The sequence below is a fragment of the Lutra lutra genome, chromosome 9 (genome assembly GCF_902655055.1).
Source record: "Lutra lutra chromosome 9, mLutLut1.2, whole genome shotgun sequence".
NCBI lineage: Eukaryota > Metazoa > Chordata > Mammalia > Carnivora > Mustelidae > Lutra > Lutra lutra.
Genome location: NC_062286.1, coordinates 66,581,182 through 66,602,187, shown reverse-complemented (window position 1 = coordinate 66,602,187; position 21,006 = coordinate 66,581,182). Strand labels below are relative to the sequence as shown.

The following is a 21,006-nucleotide window of genomic DNA, read 5'->3' as shown; positions in this document are numbered from 1 at the left end:
TCTTGGTTCTTTCCCCCTTGTCCACACAGTCATTAGTTCCATGTTACTGGGACCTGCTTTCTTGATAGCTCTGTGTTTTCTGTTCGTCCCTCTCTGTTAATGTTTCTCTTCACTTTTACTGAATAGTACCAGCCTTTATAAAAGACTGTAGTTCAGGTGAAAATCTGATAATTTTTTTGAACAAGTAAAGAAAGTTACTACCTTTCACTTCTTAGCATTATGCATTTGTTTACATTCTAGTAGCCAAAGAAACATGTAAATAGTTAATTTCAATAGAACATAGCAAATGCTAAGATACATGAGGTTATGTAGGGTATACATAAAGAAGACACATAAAGGTGAAAAATACAGGGAAAAAGAGGAGGAACCTTGAAGCATTGAGGGGAGACTTTTTAATGTCTGAGGAGAGTCACCAAATATAATTGGAAGTTTTATAAAGAAGTATGTTCAGGAGAAACTCATTCATTTTGATGAAGAATGTAATGGGTACTGGAGAGTAGATAAATTGGAGGAGCAGGCAGGCAGGCAGATGTGTGAATCTGAGTGCCAGAGGAAAGCAGGGGTACAGACAGTGGGTTAGGATTTAACAGTTAATGTCCAATGGGTGGACATTTAAACCAGGGGAGAAAATGTATATGTGGTAAGACTGGAACTAGGAGAAGCCACTATTTAAGGAGTGGGCAGAGAAGAAGCCATTGAGGGAAGCTGAGAAGAAACAGATGATGAAGTGGGAAACAGATGAATGGCCAGCAGTATCCAAAAGAGTAGTAAGGCTGAAGGAGACTGGAACTGAAAAATGCCCTCTGGAGGTGGCAGTATGGATGTTATTGGTGGCTTTTTTCAGAGCAACTTCAGTAGGGTAATGGGAACAGAAGATTGAAGGGTGACTAGGAAGTAAGAATCCAAAGACTGTGTTTATAGGCTGTGTTTTAGGAAACTTGGATGGGAAGGGAGAGGAGAGAGAGGGCAATATGTACAGGGAGGCAAGTTGAATATGTAGGAGGTAGATGGGAGTTTGATGGAACAAAGTTCTAGAGGAGATGGAAGCCATTGTGAAAGGTGGTGAATTGGCCTTGATTGACAGAAGTAAAACCTCATCTTTGGAAAACTCAAGGGAGAAGGTAAGAAGGGGGACACATGAACTTAAATTTGTAAGGGATGAGTGGAAAGTTCAGGTAATTCATGTTTCTTGGCCTCAGCTGTTTCAGGAGAGTAGGAGATGAGGCCACCTACTTAAAAGAAGGGTCCAAGCTGAAAGGGTGTCCAGAATGAACTCACTTTCCTCTCTATACTGGCTCCTTCTTCCCTATCTTAATAAATGGCTCCAAAATCATTTACTGTTGCTCACAACAGAAACTTATGTTGCTTTGGTGCTATCTTGGTGCCTCCTCTTCCTCCACCTCACCATAGCCAATGATTCACCAAGTCATGTAGTTCTTCCTATATCTTCATAAATCTCTCCACTGTTTGTGGACTCACTGCTACCGCTGTAGTACCCCATTCTCTTGAACTACTAACTGGTCTCTTCATTTCTATTCTTGTCCCACTCCAATCCAGGCTCTGCAGTGTAGCCAGCCATCATTTTTTTAACATGACAATCTAACAGCCATTCCTCTACCTGAAACCTTAATATGATCTTTAAGGTATTCTGTGATCTGCACCCTGCTCATCTCTCCAGGATCCTCTCAAGCGACTGCACTGGCAGTACTTGGGAGTTTCAATCCAACTGGATTGCTTTTTACTCCTTCCATTTGCTAGTCTTCAACTGACGGTCTTCAGCTTAAGTCTACTTCTTTCAGAGGCTTCCGGACCACTTCTATCTTCTTAGTAGTTGACTGGGTAGGCACTCATGAGCACTTGCAGCAATTGTAATATGCAGCATACTTGAGAGCACTTGCTCAGTGTCTTGGCCATGGGCTCCATTGGGGCCGGGATTGGCTTGGTTTTATTCACTGTTGTATCTCTAGGACCCAGCATGGTGCTTGACCCTTGAAGGTAATAGTAATACCTTGAAGGTGTTAGTTGAATTTATTCATTCATTTAAAAATATTTTTTGAACAACTGCTCTGTGCCAGGTATATTCCTTGTGCTGAGTATAGAAGAGTGAACACACAGGTAAAGTCTGCTCTCATTATACCCACACTGTAGACCATACAAGAAAATAGGCTCAATAAGGTGTAGATACTGGGTGGTACGGATGGGGAGAATGGTATTCTACCTTCAGTTTTATGTACTACTTCTTTACACTATGTCCTCTTTTCTAAGGAAGAAGTTTTTCTCAGTATTCTCTTAAAAGAAATATAAATAAAATTCTATATTCTGTAGATCCTTCAAAGATCAGGTCCAGTATCATGACCATCAAGAAACATTCTTTAACTCTTCCAGCCAACATTAGTTCTTTGATGTCTCGGACCACAGAATTAAACAAACACAAAATTGCTCCCTTTCTCCCCCCATAGATGTTAACTTTTGCCACATGTAATATTTAAAGCTCTTTAAAATAAGGAAATATGTATTACATGCACCTGGCATGGGACTGAGCATACAGTAGGAGCTTAATTAAAGTCTGATGATTGATTTTAATGCATCAAATACCCTCTACACAAGTGGATTTTCAGTAGAAAAATTTTGTAGGATTTAACCCAACTACTTCTTCAATTATGTGATAAGAAATTATCTTAAAATGACTTTTTATTTCAAATAGTTTTTGTTTCAAATAACTTAATATTTAACTCTGGGATTAGCAAAATGGCCAAAGTTTTATATCGTTCATGGAAAAAAAAAGATTTTATGTGAGAAAAACACTGTGGGAATTTATATTTGAAAATATCTAGTCGATAAATGCACTGATAGGAATCATAAAACTTTTGAAAGTGCTATGTTTATTGCAAGAAAAATAACATGCTGGAACTCTGCTTAACTGTTTGTTGATTATGCTAGTAATTTTATTTTCTTAAATAATAGCTAAAAGTTCAAAGTGGAAAACTATTTTAAAAAAAGATTTTGAGATGAACCTATTCTATTGCTATGGGTTACAAATAATGTTATTTGTTTGGGCTAGAATTATTAAACTGGCATTATCTGAACTGCATGAAATTCATTTAGAGTAAACTTCTTACAAATATCTAGTATATCTCAAATTTAAAGCATCAAATGTTAAAGAAGTTTATTCTTAGCTATTAGAAAAAAACAGTAATAAATTTTGGGTTGGATTTTTCTCTTCAGAAGTTGGTCATGAGAAATTAATCATTTCTAATTTACTGGCAAAGAAGCAGAATCACATAATTCTGGAGTTGGAACTTAATATATCAAAGAATGGGATAAACATGTAAACATTAAAAATCTGTAAACTTTACCACAAGGATGAATTTCCCAATTTATTTTTCATGTTCTTAAAATGAAATATTGACTTTAAAATTTGATTAAAAATGAAGAGTGCCCAAAGGAGTTTTGAGAAAATTGTAACTTGATGAATAACATCCTTAGCGTGAAACAGTTACCGGAACCCTGTAAACTGCTTGGTGGGGTGCCATCATTTGCACATGAAGTGGTGAGCCGCATTTAAAATATGTCAGAATTTTCACCTAAAATGACCTTGCTGAGATGTTGCCTGGGGCCTGGAAGGCTGAGGCACTGGAGTCAGGGAGATCTGTTTGGAAGCCCTTAGAGGGATGAGGGGGTACAAGAGCCAGTTTAAAGGAAGAGAGGCAGGGGCAAGGGGAAGCAAAGATAACCATGAAAAAAGAAATGTCAGAATTGAGAGAAAGATTTCATATAGGCAATGAAAGAAATAGAAAACTCAAAGGTGACCTCACATTGTCTGCCTGGAAGTTTGCAAGAAGGCTGCAACTATTGGCACATTTGGCACCGGGGGTTGGGGTCATTGCTCAGAGGCTTCTAGGTTTCGGTTTTGGTGTGAATGTAAATCATCTTGCAGATGTAACAACAAGGACTTTATGGCTTTTGAAAAGCTCTCCAGGCATTATTTTTTTCTATGTACAATGAAAGAACTATCACTGATTTGTGGTATCTATTGGGAGTGTGTATGTGTGTGTGTATGCTTGTGTTCTACTGGTCACATACTACTCCATTAGAGTCTTCAACTTGGTATCTGAGTGACTTTAGAGAAGCTACTAAATATGTGTCGCACTGTTCCGCAAAAATGGAGAAGAAATATTAGTATCTATCTAACAGTGTTACCAGGAGGATCCAGTGAGATAATGCACACAGGAAGATCTTACACAAACTCCTTAAATGTTAGCTTTCCTTCCAAGTGAATACTGCCAAACCACAGCAAACTTGCACCTGTCCCAACAGCTACGGCTGCCCTCAGGGTACTACTCACTCTTAGGTAGAACTCTCCATTTTCATTTCCAGATTTAATCCGAAAAGTATTGATGGTGTTGGCATAAATGGTTGTGGCCTGTATCTGGAAGATGTCTGATGGCACAGACCTATCCGATCGGATGCTCATGTACTTGTAGACTATAGACTGGGGAAGTTCTCGGCACACCGCACTTGAGACTGGGCAAACACATCGGCTGCAGAGAAAAGTAAAAGTATTTCCCAGTTTAGCATGGTAAGACCAGAAGCTTCTCACTGTCAAAAGCTCTGATTTTTCTTACTTCTCTGATGTTAGAACGTAGGGATCTTGACAAGGATTTCGCGGGTAACAACGGAAGCCACCATGGTAATTCCAACACATTTCATCTTCCCGACATTCATTTGTGGTCTCACACTCATTTATGTCTATAAACACATAAGATTAAAGAATTTACTGATGTGAGAAAATTGTATAATACTTTGTAGCTTCACTTCTTGTGCTCTGCTTCCCTTGGGCCATGTAATCGCGTCCCAGAGCATCAAGTCTCCACCCGCATGCCTTGCCTACCAAAAGCACACCTCTAGGCTTTACCTTTCTGGGAAGCTCCTGAGTCAGTCAAATGCCCTCTCCTTTGGTTTTGCTTGCTACTTTCCCAGTGAGAAGGCCCTCCCCACCCTAATGATAAAAATCTCATCTAACAGGCACACTTCAAGGGCAAATTGAGATGCCTCTTCCTTCCTCAGCCTTCTAACCCTCCAGGCAAAATTTATTCTAATTGTTCAGTCACTTACCCATCTCTTATTTAAGTCCATTTTATCTTATAATTAACTATTGCCATATCTATATTCTTAACTAAATTACAATCTCCCCAAGGGCAAGAATTGGTGTCTTTCACTTTTATATAAGCTCGGTCAATGGCTAGTGTCTGGCTTTGAATTCAACAGATGAACAATAGGTGCTTGATAAAAAGATCATAAAATGACACATATACACAAATCTGCCTGGAATGACTCAGCTACATCTGTCCTCAATTAAATGCAACGAACTCAGGTCCTACTCAGTCTCATGTCTAAAAGCACATTAAACTTAGCCCAGATCCCCCATACAACCTGAATCTGTCTGGATCTCTTCCACCTTGGGTGGCATAGCTATTTAGAGACAGTGTGGAAGAAGGTGAATTAAAGAAGGGGCTGTGGTGAGAGGCAAACCAGGAAAAGGCAGTGCGAGGAAGCCAGAAAGGGAGAGAGTCCCAGAAAAAGAGGGCTGTGAGAAGGCCAGGCTGGACACAGACTGGTTTGGGACTTGGGAATTAGGAGCCTCCCGATGACATCTGAGAGAACACTTCCACTAGAGAGCCATTATATTTACTATTACAACAGCAACAATGTAAACTATATTAATATTCACATTCCTGTCTACCTCCCTTTACATTTGAATAATGATTTAAATTTTATCCATTATAAGGCTTTTCTGAATCTTTCCGCCTCAGTTAACCAGACACTTTCATTCATTAATTTACTCATTTCATAAGTGATTTACCAAATCCCTGCTGCAAGCCAGGAATGGGCTAGCTGCTGGAGTTAAATCTGTTTTTCCTATCAGAATTCTCATACCCCATGTTCTTTTTGGGGGGGCCTTTTTGCTCTCTTCTTTGCATTATTGAAATCTGCATGTTTGTCTTAACCTTCTTATTAGCTTATAAACCCTTTAGGGCAGGACTATGGTATCCATCTTTACATCCCCTTATCACCTAGCACTAATGCACTCAGGGGCACCTGGCTTTTAAGAAATATAAAATGAACTAAGTTGCACTTCACACAAATCATGTAGACATAGGTGAGAGAAATATTATCTCTACTTGACATGGAGGAAAAACAAATAAGGGTTAAGTAAGTGGCTAAAGTTCATACAGGTAGTAACAGGCATCTTTCCACTGTAAGGTAGTACATCTTCCTAAATGAAAATAATTCCATGCCTTTTCTTCAGAGAAAAATTTCTTTTAGTTTCCAAACTGGCCAAAGCTATCTGGAACCTAAGAGGAGACTGGAAAATTTCCAAGAGTTTCCAAGGGTCAGTTATACAAAGTGTCTTCTTTTGGACTGGCTATGGCTAAAGAAAGAATTTAGATCCCTTAGAAGAAATCGTAATTGACTTGTCCTTTCAATATTCTTGACTTCTCTGAAAAATAAAGATGCTGTTAGCTACAAGTTAAACTAAAACTGGTTTGTGATATAGAGACCAATGGCAAAAGGAAACGTTATGTAATAATTTCATTGATTACTTCCATTAATTTAGAGGCTGGCATAATCAATATCTTAATCCTTCTGGAATGTTTTTCAGGAATTATCAATAGTATTAAAATATTTTATGAATGTGTGTCTGTGTATATGTGTATTCTCTGTCTCTGTTTCTCTGTTTCCTTCTCTGTGCCCCCCTTCCATCCAAACACACAGAGTTTTCATTTTTGCAAGGTTGTGGAAATGAGCACAGTTATTTCATCCTCAAAAAAAGCCTTTTGGTTTCACTTTAGTCTATGAATGAGTTTGGGAAGAGATAATTTTGGTGGAGAAAACCAATTGCTTTGTACCTTAAAAGAATGTTAAGTCTCTCTCATAAAAATGTTTTGGCTTAACTAAACATTCTGGAGCAGCATATCTTCAAGATATGACACTCATGAATCCCTTATTTGCAATTCCAGTGCATTTTACTCCTTTAATTGTAATGGATAATTTTCTATACACATAGAGTAGACAGGTAAGATTCCACTGTATGTTAATTTACTTCTGTCTTTTGCTGAGTACCAAATCCACTTAGGATCAGAAACACAGAGACATGTATTTGAAGGACTCCAGGGAAATGGGTTAAGATATCCCATTGGCTAACATTTTCCTCCATGTAATATTCATTTTAAAGGTTTCAGGCTCAGAAAATAAAATCACTGGAATGCAATGTTTTTCCACAATTAGCATTAGAGTCTCTAGGAACCTGGAAAGGGGTATAGAGGTGTTCATTGTGCAATGAATGGCATTCTGATTATGCTCATACTTAGTGGTTGGAGTCTAGTTGAATGATCATATGCATACTATAAAATCCCAGGTCCTGGGTGTTCCTCCGAGTTAATATTCTCCTGTAAAATCATGATATAGACTGAGAATCCCTAGTGTCTCCTTTCCTTGATTTTTTCCTTTCTTAAAGGATTTTACTACCGTTGTTATGTCTTTTCTGAGTTCTGATTAAAGGGGACTTTCTAGGGCAGATTTGCTACTAATCACTTGTGTTGCTAAGTAAGTTTTATGAAAACACCTTGGATTATAAGGCTTTATACTTTACAAATAATTTTTATGTATGTAATCTCATTTCATTCTCACAACTCCCTTTTCCAAATGAGAAAGATGAGGCTTAGAGATGTTTGATAATTTGTTCAAGATTATACAGATAGAAGGTGTTACAGCTAGGACTCAAAAAAAATTTTTCTGTCTTCAAGTTCAGTTATTTTCCCCACTCTTTCACTGCTTTATGTAAATGTAAGTGTCTATTCTAGCTTTTCTAGGATTAACTATACTTTTGATTTTATCTGAGCAGAATTTTCCCTGTTAAAAAAATTTGAAACTACATGTAGCATTGAGGTATGTAGGTATGAAGACCACCTGAATGTTTATTTTAAAACTGGACCCTAGGATATTAGCTATTTTTGGATCAATAGTTTTTTGGTGAAGAATTTAAGCACATTTAAATATACACGAGGCTGATTTTCTCAGCACCTAAATTACTACCCAGTTTATAATCTTGGTGTTTTAGAGGATCTGAGACTGGTTTGAGGTTTGCCTAACCCACATATTAATTTTATTCTCTAGACTCAAACTGATGGTGAAATATTTTAATAATTTAATCTTTTTGGTCAGGTGATTAGAAGATGTGTATGATAGAGATTATGTAGGCTATATAAAAGAGGTATCAATATTTTATTAAAATTTTTTGTACCTTAAGAAAGAAAAACAATTACTTTAAGTTTTAAGAGGTCAGTGTTCAGGTGCCTGGTGGCTCAGTTGGTTAAGCGACCGCCTTTGGCTTGGGTCATGATCCTGGAGTCCTGGGATCAAGTCCTGCATAGAGCTCTCTGCTCCGCAGGGAGTCTGCTTCTCCCTCTGACCCTCCCCCTTCTCATGCTTGTGCTCTCTCTCTCTCTCTCTCTAATAAATAAATAAATAAATAAATCTTTTAAAAAGTCAGTGTTAACTGAATAATTCCCTTTTTATGAGATGTGCATATTGCATATGAACAAAGGAAAAAAGAGTCCAGATTTTATTCAAGAGAGAAAAAATGAAAGTCTATGGTAGAGAATCTTAAAAGTTTCTCCCTGCTTTTTCTGGTTAAAAATGAACACTTAACAGATATGAAAACAATAAACTCACCCTGACAGGTTCTACTTCTCACCACTTGGTATCCCTGGGGGCACATACATGAGAATTTCCCAGGTTCATTGACACACTGATACTGACACAGGTAGCTTGAGGTTCTGCATTCATCAATGTCTGTTGAATCAGACAAGAGCAGGGACACAGAGTTGAAAAACTTACAGGTCACTACTTTGGTAATCATTTTAAAGATAAGGTAAGAGGATAAAAATACTGCAAACTCGAAAACAGAAATATAATACTTTGTAAGATGCTTGAGGGAAAATTCTATAATATCAGCTCATTTCCTCTAGAACTTCACCACACAAAGAGTTTTTTTTTACCGTCAGTTTTAGTCAATCACTGATGAATGTTTGGCAAATCTTGGACCTAACCATACCGACTGAGCAGACTGAATGAATGGGAATTAAGGGGAAGAATGCTTTGCATTTCTCAATTGGTGATGTCCTTGTAGTTTGCTCAGACGTGCAGAGGCAGCTGTCCAGAGCCAGTCCCTTTTGGTTTTGAGTATAGTGGCATGATATGAGGCCTCCCTGGGTGGGGTATGACCTTCGTGGCCCCAAGTAAAGCTGGGAGGAAGTCAGAGACCTCAAGTGTCAATGGCATCCCCCTCAGGATGTCTTATGCCTTCTGAATTGCACAGTGGAACATGCATGGGCAATGGACTCTGAAGGTCATCCTTCCAATTAAATGGGCCTCTTTTTACTCATGTGGAAAGTGAAACTGAGGCAACTTAAGAAATTTGTTCAAGTCACACAGTGGCAGGAGGAAGACTAGAGGACAGGCCTCTTGGTTCATATTCTAACATTTCTGACAAGTGATTATCTCTCTTCAAATTTAAATGTGCATAACAGCCTCCGGGGATTCTTGTTAAATGCAGCATCTGACTCAGTAGGTCTGGTATGGGGCCTGACATCTGTATTTCTCTCAAGTAGAGACAAGGAGGTGTCAGTGCTGCTGGCCATCAGATCACTTTGAGAAACAAGACACTGGAACACCCCTTCTAATTATTCGACTCAGCCTACATCTAATACTTCAGTTATTTTGTTCCTTCTCCTTTCTCTTTATAACATGCTAAAAAGGCAATGTTATAATTGAACTTAATTATCTGGATTTTAAAATAGAATTTCCATGGTGAAAGATTTGTTTTCATAAACAGGTACAAAATTGGATAAAGCAACAGCAATTATACAGATTGAACTGTTATTACAAATTATTTGGAAAATATTTTACCTTCACAGTTGAGCCTGTCACTGCTCAGCTCATATCCTTGATTGCACTGACAGATGAATGAGCCGAGAATGTTGTAGCATTGCTGAGCACATTGATTGCTAGCATCACATTCATTTATATCTGAAAGGAAACATTGTATGCACTTATATTCTATGTCTTAAAACATATCCTTGCTTTTTTGTACCTATGCCATCTAATGATAAGTGAATGATTCCTGGGTTAGATTCTTTGCCTTGCAGAAGCTCACTGGAGAATATCCATTCAGGTTTCATATTTGTTGGAATAACTTCAAACGTCTACCATGCACTTCTTTTAGAAATACCAGAATATTTCTTTCTGGGAATGACAGTTAGTTTTGTGTTTGATGAATCTTTCCAAAAGAATTCAATGATTCTAATAAATATACATTCCAGTATCTATTTTCTTTTTATTGTTGTTCAGATGCGAAGTGCCAAGTCTATAAATAATTGATAGAAGACATTCATATTGATACAGTCTCTCAGCATGCTGTGGTGAAGATTTATCTGTACTATTTATTACTTTTTAAATGGGTTCTGTTAAATTCCATTACAATTATAACATAAGCCATTGAGACGCATACAGATTTTTGCAATGCTCTAAGGCACTGAAAATATTGTGAAAAGGCATTTTTCCTGCACTAGATTCTTTCCATGTCATGCCAATCCTAAAACTGTGTGCTATGACACTGCATTCTGAAAGAGGAGAAGAAGCATGTAAAAATCAGATGCACTTTCAGTGAAAATTTATGTACTTGGACTTACAATAACCCATTGGCACCTTCAGCATTTATATCACACACTGTTGACTAATCAGTGTGTGTATATCAATTGTCTGTAGTTTTTTATATCTTTGATACACCCACAGAGGATAAGTAAAACCAAGGTTAACAAAGTTTTCCATTCACATCTTGATGTGTTTTAAGAAACAGATTGGTTATTGTCTTTTCAGCTTTATGTAGGGAAGATAATGCCAGTTCACTCAAGAGCACAGAAAACTGGAAATATTGCAACATGCCCTGATGTTTGTTTTGAAGACAGAAATCAGTCAGTATGGCAGTTTCCCCAAATCTTACCTACGCAGGTATAGTTGTTTGCGGCCAACTGAAATCCAGGACTGCACTGGCAATAAAATGATCCTGGTGTGTTCACGCATCTTTGATGGCAATATGGAGGGATGGTGCATTCATCTATGTCTAGGTTATCAGGCACACAAAGAGAACCACGTTACTGACTATCCACAGCTGTTAGCTCTTTAGTTCTCACTGGAACATTATCTAGAAAACCTAGCTGGAGAAAAATCTCATTTTCAAGGTAATTCTCTCCCTCTCTTTCTAAATTAGGGTTTGCTTTTAAAAAATATACTTTGGTTTGCATTCTGCAGTTGAGTGAGATGTTAAAAACAAAGACTTCATAAAGCTGGTTGAGTGGGTTGAGATTTAAAGACAGAAAAACAATGAAGACTATTTCACACACATACACATACACACACACACACACACACACACACACACACACACACACATATAAGAATATGTACGTCAGTTTGGGGATCTAAAAGATTATCTGTAATTACAGAAGGGAAAAAGGACTATGGAAGAATCAACGGATGTAGCATAAAAATAAGAGAAAGGAGGCGTGGCCTGCCGCTCAGCTGGTGACGTTGGCCAAGTAATATAAACATTTGGCTTCTTGGTTTTTTTCTTTTGTAAAATGTGGATAGTAATGCTTGCTATGTGTATCTTACGACATTTCTGTGAGAACCAAAGGAAAGAACACTGTGGAAGGAGTAGGGTGTTAAACAAATTACCTCTTGAGAGTGCCCTTTGACACTCTGGTGAAATGTTCCAGGCTGTGTTCTTCTCAGATAAATATTTTCAACTATAAAATGGTCAGTTGAGAATGTGTGGAGTAGGATCAACATCTTAGAAGCATAATAAAATTTCATTAACTCTACACTTTGTGACAACTCTAACATGGCGTGTGTAACTTAAAATAACAATTATGCATGTACAAAGTAAGACAGCAGTGACACTACCTTATGGTAAAAAATGAAAACAAAACAATACTTTATGCTGAGTTCCTCTGACTGAAACTATGCTCAAGTGGCCTCAGGGTAACCTGGGATGACTCTTTGTTCCGGCACTTACTAGCATGGTCTTAACCTCTCAGAACTTCCATTTCCTCTTCTGTAAGTGATAACACAACAATGTGGTAGACTTTTGGGGAGGATAACATGAAATTATATAGACAAACTTCCTCGTAAAAAACAGGTAAAAATAAATGGCAGCTATTATTAATAGACTGCCAAATATATTTGATTTCACTTCAATATTGAAAAAAAGGTAATGACATTGACCTGGCTTTCCACCTTATTTATTGAGGTGTCTGCTCAGATGTCATCTCAGGGAGGCCACCTCTGTCCACCCATATGAAATGGCTTCTTCTGTCGCATCTGTCCTTTTTTTCTGTTTTGTAACCATTTTTCTTTCTTTGTAGCCACTGACACTCCTTCCCATTGTGTTATGTGTTTATTTGCTTCTTATCTGTCTCCCTCACTATAATGCTTGGCAAATAATACCTGTCTCCTCTTTAGGTGAAGGTAGAAATTTTTTTGTCTGTTCACTGCTGTGTGCTTAATACCTGGAACAGTGTCTGACATAGTAGGTGCTCAATAAACACCAGTTGAGTGAGTGTAGACTTTATACTAATTAAGACCAGTTTTAGCATAGTTCTTCCTACTACCCAGTATTATAGCCAGTTGCCACTATTGACAGCTAATTTGTATAAATGGTCCCTCTAACAGTTCGTGAAGAGTGTGATTCTGTAAAATGTGTTTGTTTACCATGAAGGCCCAACACTTAGAACAGTATCTGGTACACAGTCAGCGCTCAGTAAATACTTGATGGATAAATGATGCCTGTCTTCTCAACCAGTGAACATCCAGTGAATCATTGTTATTTTCAAGCACTGTGTTTGGCACTATAGTTTTATAATGATGATAAATACATACAGTACATATTATTGCATGGAATGATAAGATCAATGGTAGAAAGCTATACAAGGGACAGAAAGCACCATTCTGCTCAAGGTGTGATCTGCTGACTACTGTTGGTCCATGTACTATTTGGACCAGTCTGCAACAAATAACTACAGAAATTGAGGATATGTGTTTAGGAATAGCCATTTGTGTTACCACAACATTTTTACGGTACTGTATAATAGTATTGACCTGCAACAGACTGGAAATTTAAAAAAAAAAAAAAAAAGAAAGACTCATTTAGGTTTGAGAAGTAGTGAGGTAGAGGAGGGAGTAACTAATCACGGCTGGGTAAATCATGGAAGACTTCCCAGAGGAAGTGACCCTGAGCTGGGATTTGGAAACTGAACAGGAGTTTGCCAGGGCTGCATGTTCCTGGTACTGAAAGAGCTTATGTAGAGGCACTAAAGTGTGAAACTGTGTGATGTATGTGGGGAATCATAACTAGTGGACAAGCCTGCAGTGTAATATTCTGGGGGGAGAAAGGTGTTGATACAACAGAGCTGGGCAAGAATCTGATGGAAGAAGACCTTAGATGCTCTGTTGATGATGTGGATTTTGGTTCTGTGGGTGAGGGGAACAGCAGGGATGTCACATAATTAGATCTGAATTTAAGAACATTTCCTCCTGCTATATCATATAGGGCTACGGTCATACATTTTATTCCCTTTAATTGTTCCCATAGTAGGTTGAGTTAGTTCTTTTTCTGTACTTTTTACACCCTCAATTGTTTATTTTCCTGACTAATCCATCAGGCAAAACTTTGGTGCCTGTGGTGTTTTCTACACAGTCTTCTCCTAAATCACAGCTTCAGTCGCACAAGGCCTGGGCCTTCCTCAGAGGCTGAGCATTCACCCCAGTACCTGGGCAAAGCCCCGTGGTGAGCAGAACTGGGACAGGGCCCATGACGAGCTCAGTGTTGACATTCCTGACATCAACAGTGAACATTCTCAGGTGAAAATTAATGCTAGCTTCCTGTCCCTATACTCTTATCCTCTGTTCCAAAGAGGAAATAAAGACTCCTCACTGATGTATGTTAAAAGGTGGTATGTAAATCACTATTAATATCATATAGATAGAATTGACACAGGAAGTCAGTAAGAAAGTTTTACTCCTATTGCAGGATGAACCTCTTGACTGAACTTAGAACACATTTACTTTTTACTGTTTACTTCTCATTTGCCAGTCAATCTCCTCACACTGTGTTCTTCCAGTCATTAAAAAATGCACAGAGCATCTACTTGGCAGGCACTTTTCAGGTTCTGGGGAAACAGTAGTGACATAAACCAGACCTGACCCCCGCCCTCAGGTAGCTCAAGTAGAGCTCTCAAGTGGAGGCATGTGATGGACTTGGTTTGCCTTCCCAGGACTGCCCCCATGTGCAGCATAATGAATATTTAGTATGTGTCTGTTAACTCATCACACAATGATAGCACACAGCTCTTCTACCCAGGACTCATCCTAGCTCTAAGCACTCCCACGCATGAGCTCCTGAGTCTGTAAGTCATTTGTCCAAAGCCTCAATGTGAGTCAGGAGTAGAGCTTGGATTTGAACCTCACCATATGCCCTATAAGCTATGCTGTTTTATGAACCAGTGAATGAAGGTCACATAATCAATGTTGTGGTGCTAGAGCCTCCAAACAGCTAATTTAAAATTATTTTCTTGGTTGCTTTTGTGGTCCCATTCATACTCCAAATTTTTGCTTTTGCTTAGTCTAACATGTAGGCAACACTTTGATATCCAAAATACGTTCACCCTTTAAAGTTAGCTCTTTCTTGTTAATGTGGAAAATGGACCAGGAGTCAATGAAAGAATAAGCAGTTGTTAACTATCCCTCTCCAAATAAATAGGAGTGCTTTGTTCTGAATGACTGAGGTTTAAACAAGTAAGAAGTCTAGAACAGGATCTGGGTTATTGCTCTGCTATACTTACCTACACACTGCTCTCCTCGCTTCTGGTACCCCGGGAGGCACTGACAGGTGAAGGAGCCTCGTAAATTGATGCACACTTGGTCCGTTCTGCAGTTGTGAGTCCCTGCAGTGCACTCGTCTATATCTGGTAAAGATAGCCAGCACAGGGAGGAGTCAAGATGGCAGAGAAGTAGTAGGCTGAGACTACTTCAGGTAGCGGGAGATCAGCTAAATAACTTATCTAAAGATTGCAAACACCTACAAATCCAACGGGAGATTGAAGAGAAGAAGAACAGCAATTCTAGAAACAGAAAATCAACCACTATCCGAAAGGTAGGACTGGCGGAGAAGTGAATCCAAAGCGACTGGAAGATAGACCGCGGGGGGAGGGGCCGGCTCCCGGCGAGCAGCGGAGCAACGGAGCACAAAATCGGGACTTTTAAAAGTCTGTTCTGCTGAGGGACATCGCTCCAGAGGCTTAACTGGGGTGAAGCCCAGGCAGGGTCAGCGCAGCCTCAGGTCCCACAGGGTCACAGAAGGATCGGGGGTGTCTGAGTGTCGCAGAGCTTACGGGTATTAGAACGGGGAAGCCGGCTACAGAGACAGAGCCGAGGAGTGAGCTCTAAGCTCGGGGTTACCTTGAACTGGTCACAGGCTCGGTCAGCTCGGAGCGCGGCCGGAGGCCAGGGTGACGGGAGTAATTGGGCGCTGTTCTCTGAGGGCGCACTGAGGAGTGGGGCCCCGGGCTCTCGGCTCCTCAGGGCCGGAGACCGGGAGGCCGCCATCTTCATTCCCGTCTTCCAGAACACTACGGAAAGCACTCAGGGAACAAAAGCTCCCGAAAGCAAACCCAGCAAACCCGAGCGGATTACTCAGCCCGGCCCCCGGGTAAGGGCGGTGCAACTCCGCCTGGGGCAAAGACGCTTGAGAATCACTACAACAGGCCCCTCCCCAAGAAGATCAACGAGAAACCCAGCCAGGACCAAGTTCACCTACCAAGGAGTGCAGTTTCAATACCAAGGAGAGCAGCGGAATTCGAGAGGAGAAGAAAGCAAAGCATGGAACTCATGGCTTTCTCCCCATGATTCTTTAGCCTTGCAGTTAATTTAATTTTTTTTCCTTTTTCAATTTTTTTTCCTCTTCTTCTGCTAAATTTTTTTAACCTTTACTGTTTTCTTTTTTAACATTTTTTAAACAGTTTATCTAATATATATATATATATATATATATATATATATATATATATATTTCCTTTTATATTTTTATTGGATTTCTTTTTTTAATAGTTTCTTTTTTTTTTTTTTTCTTTCTGAACCCCTTTTTATCCCCTTTCTCCCCCCTCACGATTTGGGATCTCTTCTGATTTGGCTAAAGCATATTTTCCTGGGGTTGTTGCCACCCTTTTAGTATTTTACTTGCTCCTTCATATACTCTTATCTGGACAAAATGACAGGCAGAAAAATTCACAACAAAAAAAGAACAAGAAGCAGTACCAAAGGCTAGGGACCTAATCAATACAGACATTGGTAATATGTCAGATATAGAGTTCAGAATGATGATTCTCAAGGTTCTAGCCGGGCTTGAAAAAGGCATGGAAGATATTAAAGCAACCCTCTCGGGAGATATAAAAGCCCTTTCTGGAGAAATAAAAGAACTAAAATCTAACCAAGTTGAAATCAAAAAAGCTATTAATGAGGTGCAATCAAAAATGGAGGCTCTCACTGCTAGGATAAATGAGGCAGAAGAAAGAATTAGCGATATAGAAGACCAAAGGACAGAGAATAAAGAAGCTGAGCAAAAGAGGGACAAACAGCTACTGGACCACGAGGGGAGAATTCGAGAGATAAGTGACACCATAAGACGAAACAACATTAGAATAATTGGGATTCCAGAAGAAGAGGAAACAGAGAGGGGAGCAGAAGGTATGTTGGAGAGAATTATTGGAGAGAATTTCCCCAATATGGCAAAGGGAACAAGCATCAAAATCCAGGAGGTTCAGAGAACCCCCCTCAAAATCAATAAGAATAGGTCCACACCCCGTCACCTAATAGTAAAATTTACAAGTCTTAGTGACAAAGAAAAGATCCTGAAAGCAGCCCGGGAAAAGAAGTCTGTAACGTACAATGGTAAAAATATTAGATTGGCAGCAGACTTATCCACAGAGACCTGGCAGGCCAGAAAGAGCTGGCATGATATATTCAGAGTACTAAATGAGAAAAACATGCAGCCAAGAATACTATATCCAGCTAGGCTATCATTGAAAATAGAAGGAGAGATAAAAAGCTTCCAGGACAAACAAAAACTGAAAGAATTTGCAAATACCAAACCAGCTCTACAGGAAATATTGAAAGGGGTCCTCTAAGCAAAGAGAGACCCTAAAAGTAGTAGATCAGAAAGAAACAGAGACAATGTACAATAACAGTCACCTTACAGGCAATACAATGGCACTAAATTCATATCTCTCAATACTTACCCTGAATGTTAATGGGCTAAATGCCCCAATCAAAAGACACAGGGTATCAGAATGGATAAAAAAACAAAACCCATCTATATGTTGCCTACAAGAAACTCATCTTAAACCCGAAGACACCTCCAGGTTTAAAGTGAGAGGGTGGAAAAGAATTTACCATGCTAATGGACATCAGAAGAAAGCAGGAGTGGCAATCCTTATATCAGATCAATTAGATTTTAAGCCAAAGACTATAATAAGAGATGAGGAAGGACACTATATCATACTCAAAGGAACTGTCCAACAAGAAGATCTAACAATTTTAAATATCTATGCCCCTAACGTGGGAGCAGCCAACTATATAAACCAATTAATAACAAAATCAAAGAAACACATCAACAAGAATACAATAATAGTAGGGGATTTTAACACTCCCCTCACTGAAATGGACAGATCATCCAAGCAAAAGATCAACAAGGAAATCAAGGCCTTAAATGACACACTGGACCAGATGGACATCACAGATATATTCAGAACATTTCATCCCAAAGCAACAGAATACACATTCTTCTCTAGTGCACATGGAACATTCTCCAGAATAGATCACATTCTTGGTCCTAAATCAAGTCTCAACCGGTATCAAAAGATTGGGATCATTCCCTGCATATTTTCAGACCACAATGCTCTAAAGCTAGAACTCAATCACAAGAGGAAATTTGGAAAGAACCCAAATACATGGAGACTAAACAGCATCCTTCTAAAGAATGAATGGGTCAACCAGGAAATTAAAGAAGAATTGAAAAAATTTATGGAAACAAATGATAATGAAAACACAAGGGTTCAGAATCTGTGGGACACAACAAAGGCAGTCCTGAGAGGAAAATATATAGCGGTACAAGCCTTTCTCAAGAAACAAGAAAGGTCTCAGGTACACAACCTAACCCTACACCTAAAGGAGCTGGAGAAAGAACAAGAAAGAAACCCTAAACCCAGCAGGAGAAGAGAAATCATAAAGATCAGAGCAGAAATCAATGAAATAGAAACCAAAAAAACAATAGAACAAATCAACGAAACTAGGAGCTGGTTCTTTGAAAGAATTAATAAGATTGATAAACCCCTGGCCAGACTTATCAAAAAGAAAAGAGAAAGGACCCAAATAAATAAAATCATGAATGAAAGAGGAGAGATCACAACGAACACCAAAGAAATACAGACAATTATAAGAACATACTATGAGCAACTCTATGCCAACAAATTTGACAATCTGGAAGAAATGGATGCATTCCTAGAGACATATAAACTACCACAACTGAACCAGGAAGAAATGGAAAGCCTGAACAGACCCATAACCAGTAAGGAGATTGAAACAGTCATCAAAAATCTCCAAACAAACAAAAGCCCAGGGCCAGACGGCTTCCCGGGGGAATTCTACCAAACATTTAAAGAAGAACTAATTCCTATTCTCCTGAAACTGTTCCAAAAAATAGAAATAGAAGGAAAACTTCCAAACTCATTTTATGAGGCCAGCATCACCTTGATCCCAAAACCAGACAAGGATCCCATCAAAAAAGAGAACTACAGACCAATATCCTTGATGAACACAGATGCAAAATTCTCACCAAAATACTAGCCAATAGGATTCAACAATACATTAAAAGGATTATTCACCACGACCAAGTGGGATTTATTCCAGGGCTGCAAGGTTGGTTCAACATCTGCAAATCAATCAATGTGGTACAACACATTAATAAAAGAAAGAACAAGAATCATATGATACTCTCCATAGATGCTGAAAAAGCATTTGACAAAGTACAGCATCCCTTCCTGATCAAAACTCTTCAAAGTGTAGGGATAGACGGCACATACCTCAATATTATCAAAGCCATCTATGAAAAACCCACCGCAAATATCATTCTCAATGGAGAAAACTGAAAGCTTTTCCGCTAAGGTCAGGAACACGGCAGGGATGTCCGTTATCACCACTGCTATTCAACATAGTACTAGAAGTCCTAGCCTCAGCAATCAGACAACAAAAGGAAATTAAAGGCATCCAAATCGGCAAAGAAGAAGTCAAACTATCACTCTTCGCAGATGATATGATACTATATGTGGAAAACCCAAAAGACTCCACTCCAAAACTGCTAGAACTTGTACAGGAATTCAGTAAAGTGTCAGGATATAAAATCAATGCACAGAAATCAGTTGCATTTCTCTACACCAACAAGACAGAAGAAAGAGAAATTAAGGAGTCCATCCCATTTACAATTGCACCCAAAACTATAAGATACCTAGGAATAAACCTAACCAACGAGACTAAGAATCTATACACAGAAAACTATAAAGTACTCATGAAAGAAATTGAAGAAGACACAAAGAAATGGAAAAATGTTCCATGCTCCTAGATTGGAAGAATAAATATTGTGAAATGTCTATGCTACCTAAGCAATCTACACATTTAATGCAATTCCTATCAAAATACCATCCATTTTCTTCAAAGAAATGGAACAAATAATCCTAAAATTTATATGGAACCAGAAAAGACCTCAAATAGCCAAAGGAATATTGAAAAAAGAAAGCCAAAGTTGGTGGCATCACCATTCCGGACTTCAAGCTCTATTACAAAGCTGTCATCATCAAGACAGCATGGTACTGGCACAAAAACAGACACATAGATCAATGGAACGGAATAGAGAGCCCAGAAATAGACCCTCAACTCTATGGTCAACTCATCTTCGACAAAGCAGGAAAGAATGTCCAATGGAAAAAAGACAGCCTCTTCAATAAATGGTGTTGGGAAAATTGGACAGCCACATGCAGAAAAATGAAATTGGATCATTTCCTTACACCACACACGAAAATAGACTCAAAATGGATGAAGGATCTCAATGTGAGAAAGGAATCCATCAAAATCCTTGAGAAGAACACAGGCAGCAACCTCTTCGACCTCAGCCACAGCAACATCTTCCTAGGAACATCAAGGCAAGGGAAGCAAGGGCAAAAATGAACTATTGGGATTTTATCAAGATCAAAAGCTTTTGCACAGCAAAGGAAACAGTTAACAAAACCAAAAGACAACTGACAGAATGGGAGAAGATATTTGCAAACGACATATCAGATAAAGGGCTAGTGTCCAAAATCTATAAAGAACTTAGCAAACTCAACACCCAAAGAACAAATAATCCAATCGAGAAATGGGCAGAGGACATGAACAGACATTTCTGCAAAGAAGACATCCAGATGGCCAACAGACACATGAAAAAGTGCTCCATATCACTCTGCATCAGGGAAATACAAATCAAAACCACCATGAGATATCACCTCACACCAGTCAGAATGGCTAAAATTAACAAGTCAGGAAATGACAGATGCTGGCGAGGATGCGGAGAAAGGGGAACCCTCCTACACTGTTGGTGGGAATGCAAGCTAGTGCAACCACTCTGGAAAACAGCATGGAGGTTCCTCAAAATGTTGAAAATAGAACTGCCCTATGACCCAGCAATTGCACTGCTGGGTATATGCCCTAAAGATACAAACGTAGTGATCCGAAGGGGCACGTGCACCCGAATGTTTATAGCAGCAATGTCCACAGAAGCCAAACTATGGAAAGAACCTAGAT

At 39.0% G+C, this 21,006-nt stretch overlaps 1 protein-coding gene across 3 annotated transcripts in view; it reads right to left on the bottom strand.

Annotated features, from left to right (window-relative positions):
* Positions 1–21,006, bottom strand: part of EFEMP1 (EGF containing fibulin extracellular matrix protein 1) — a 66,121-nt gene that overhangs the window by 1,761 nt on the left and 43,354 nt on the right. For all 3 annotated transcript variants that reach the window (XM_047745698.1, XM_047745697.1, XM_047745696.1), the window contains 6 exons: positions 14,964–15,086; positions 11,066–11,185; positions 9,973–10,092; positions 8,737–8,856; positions 4,626–4,749; positions 4,346–4,541 (listed from right to left, as the gene is read on the bottom strand). In XM_047745698.1, the coding sequence (XP_047601654.1) occupies positions 4,346–4,541; positions 4,626–4,749; positions 8,737–8,856; positions 9,973–10,092; positions 11,066–11,185; positions 14,964–15,086 (803 nt within the window). The remainder of the gene's footprint in view (positions 1–4,345; positions 4,542–4,625; positions 4,750–8,736; positions 8,857–9,972; positions 10,093–11,065; positions 11,186–14,963; positions 15,087–21,006) is intronic.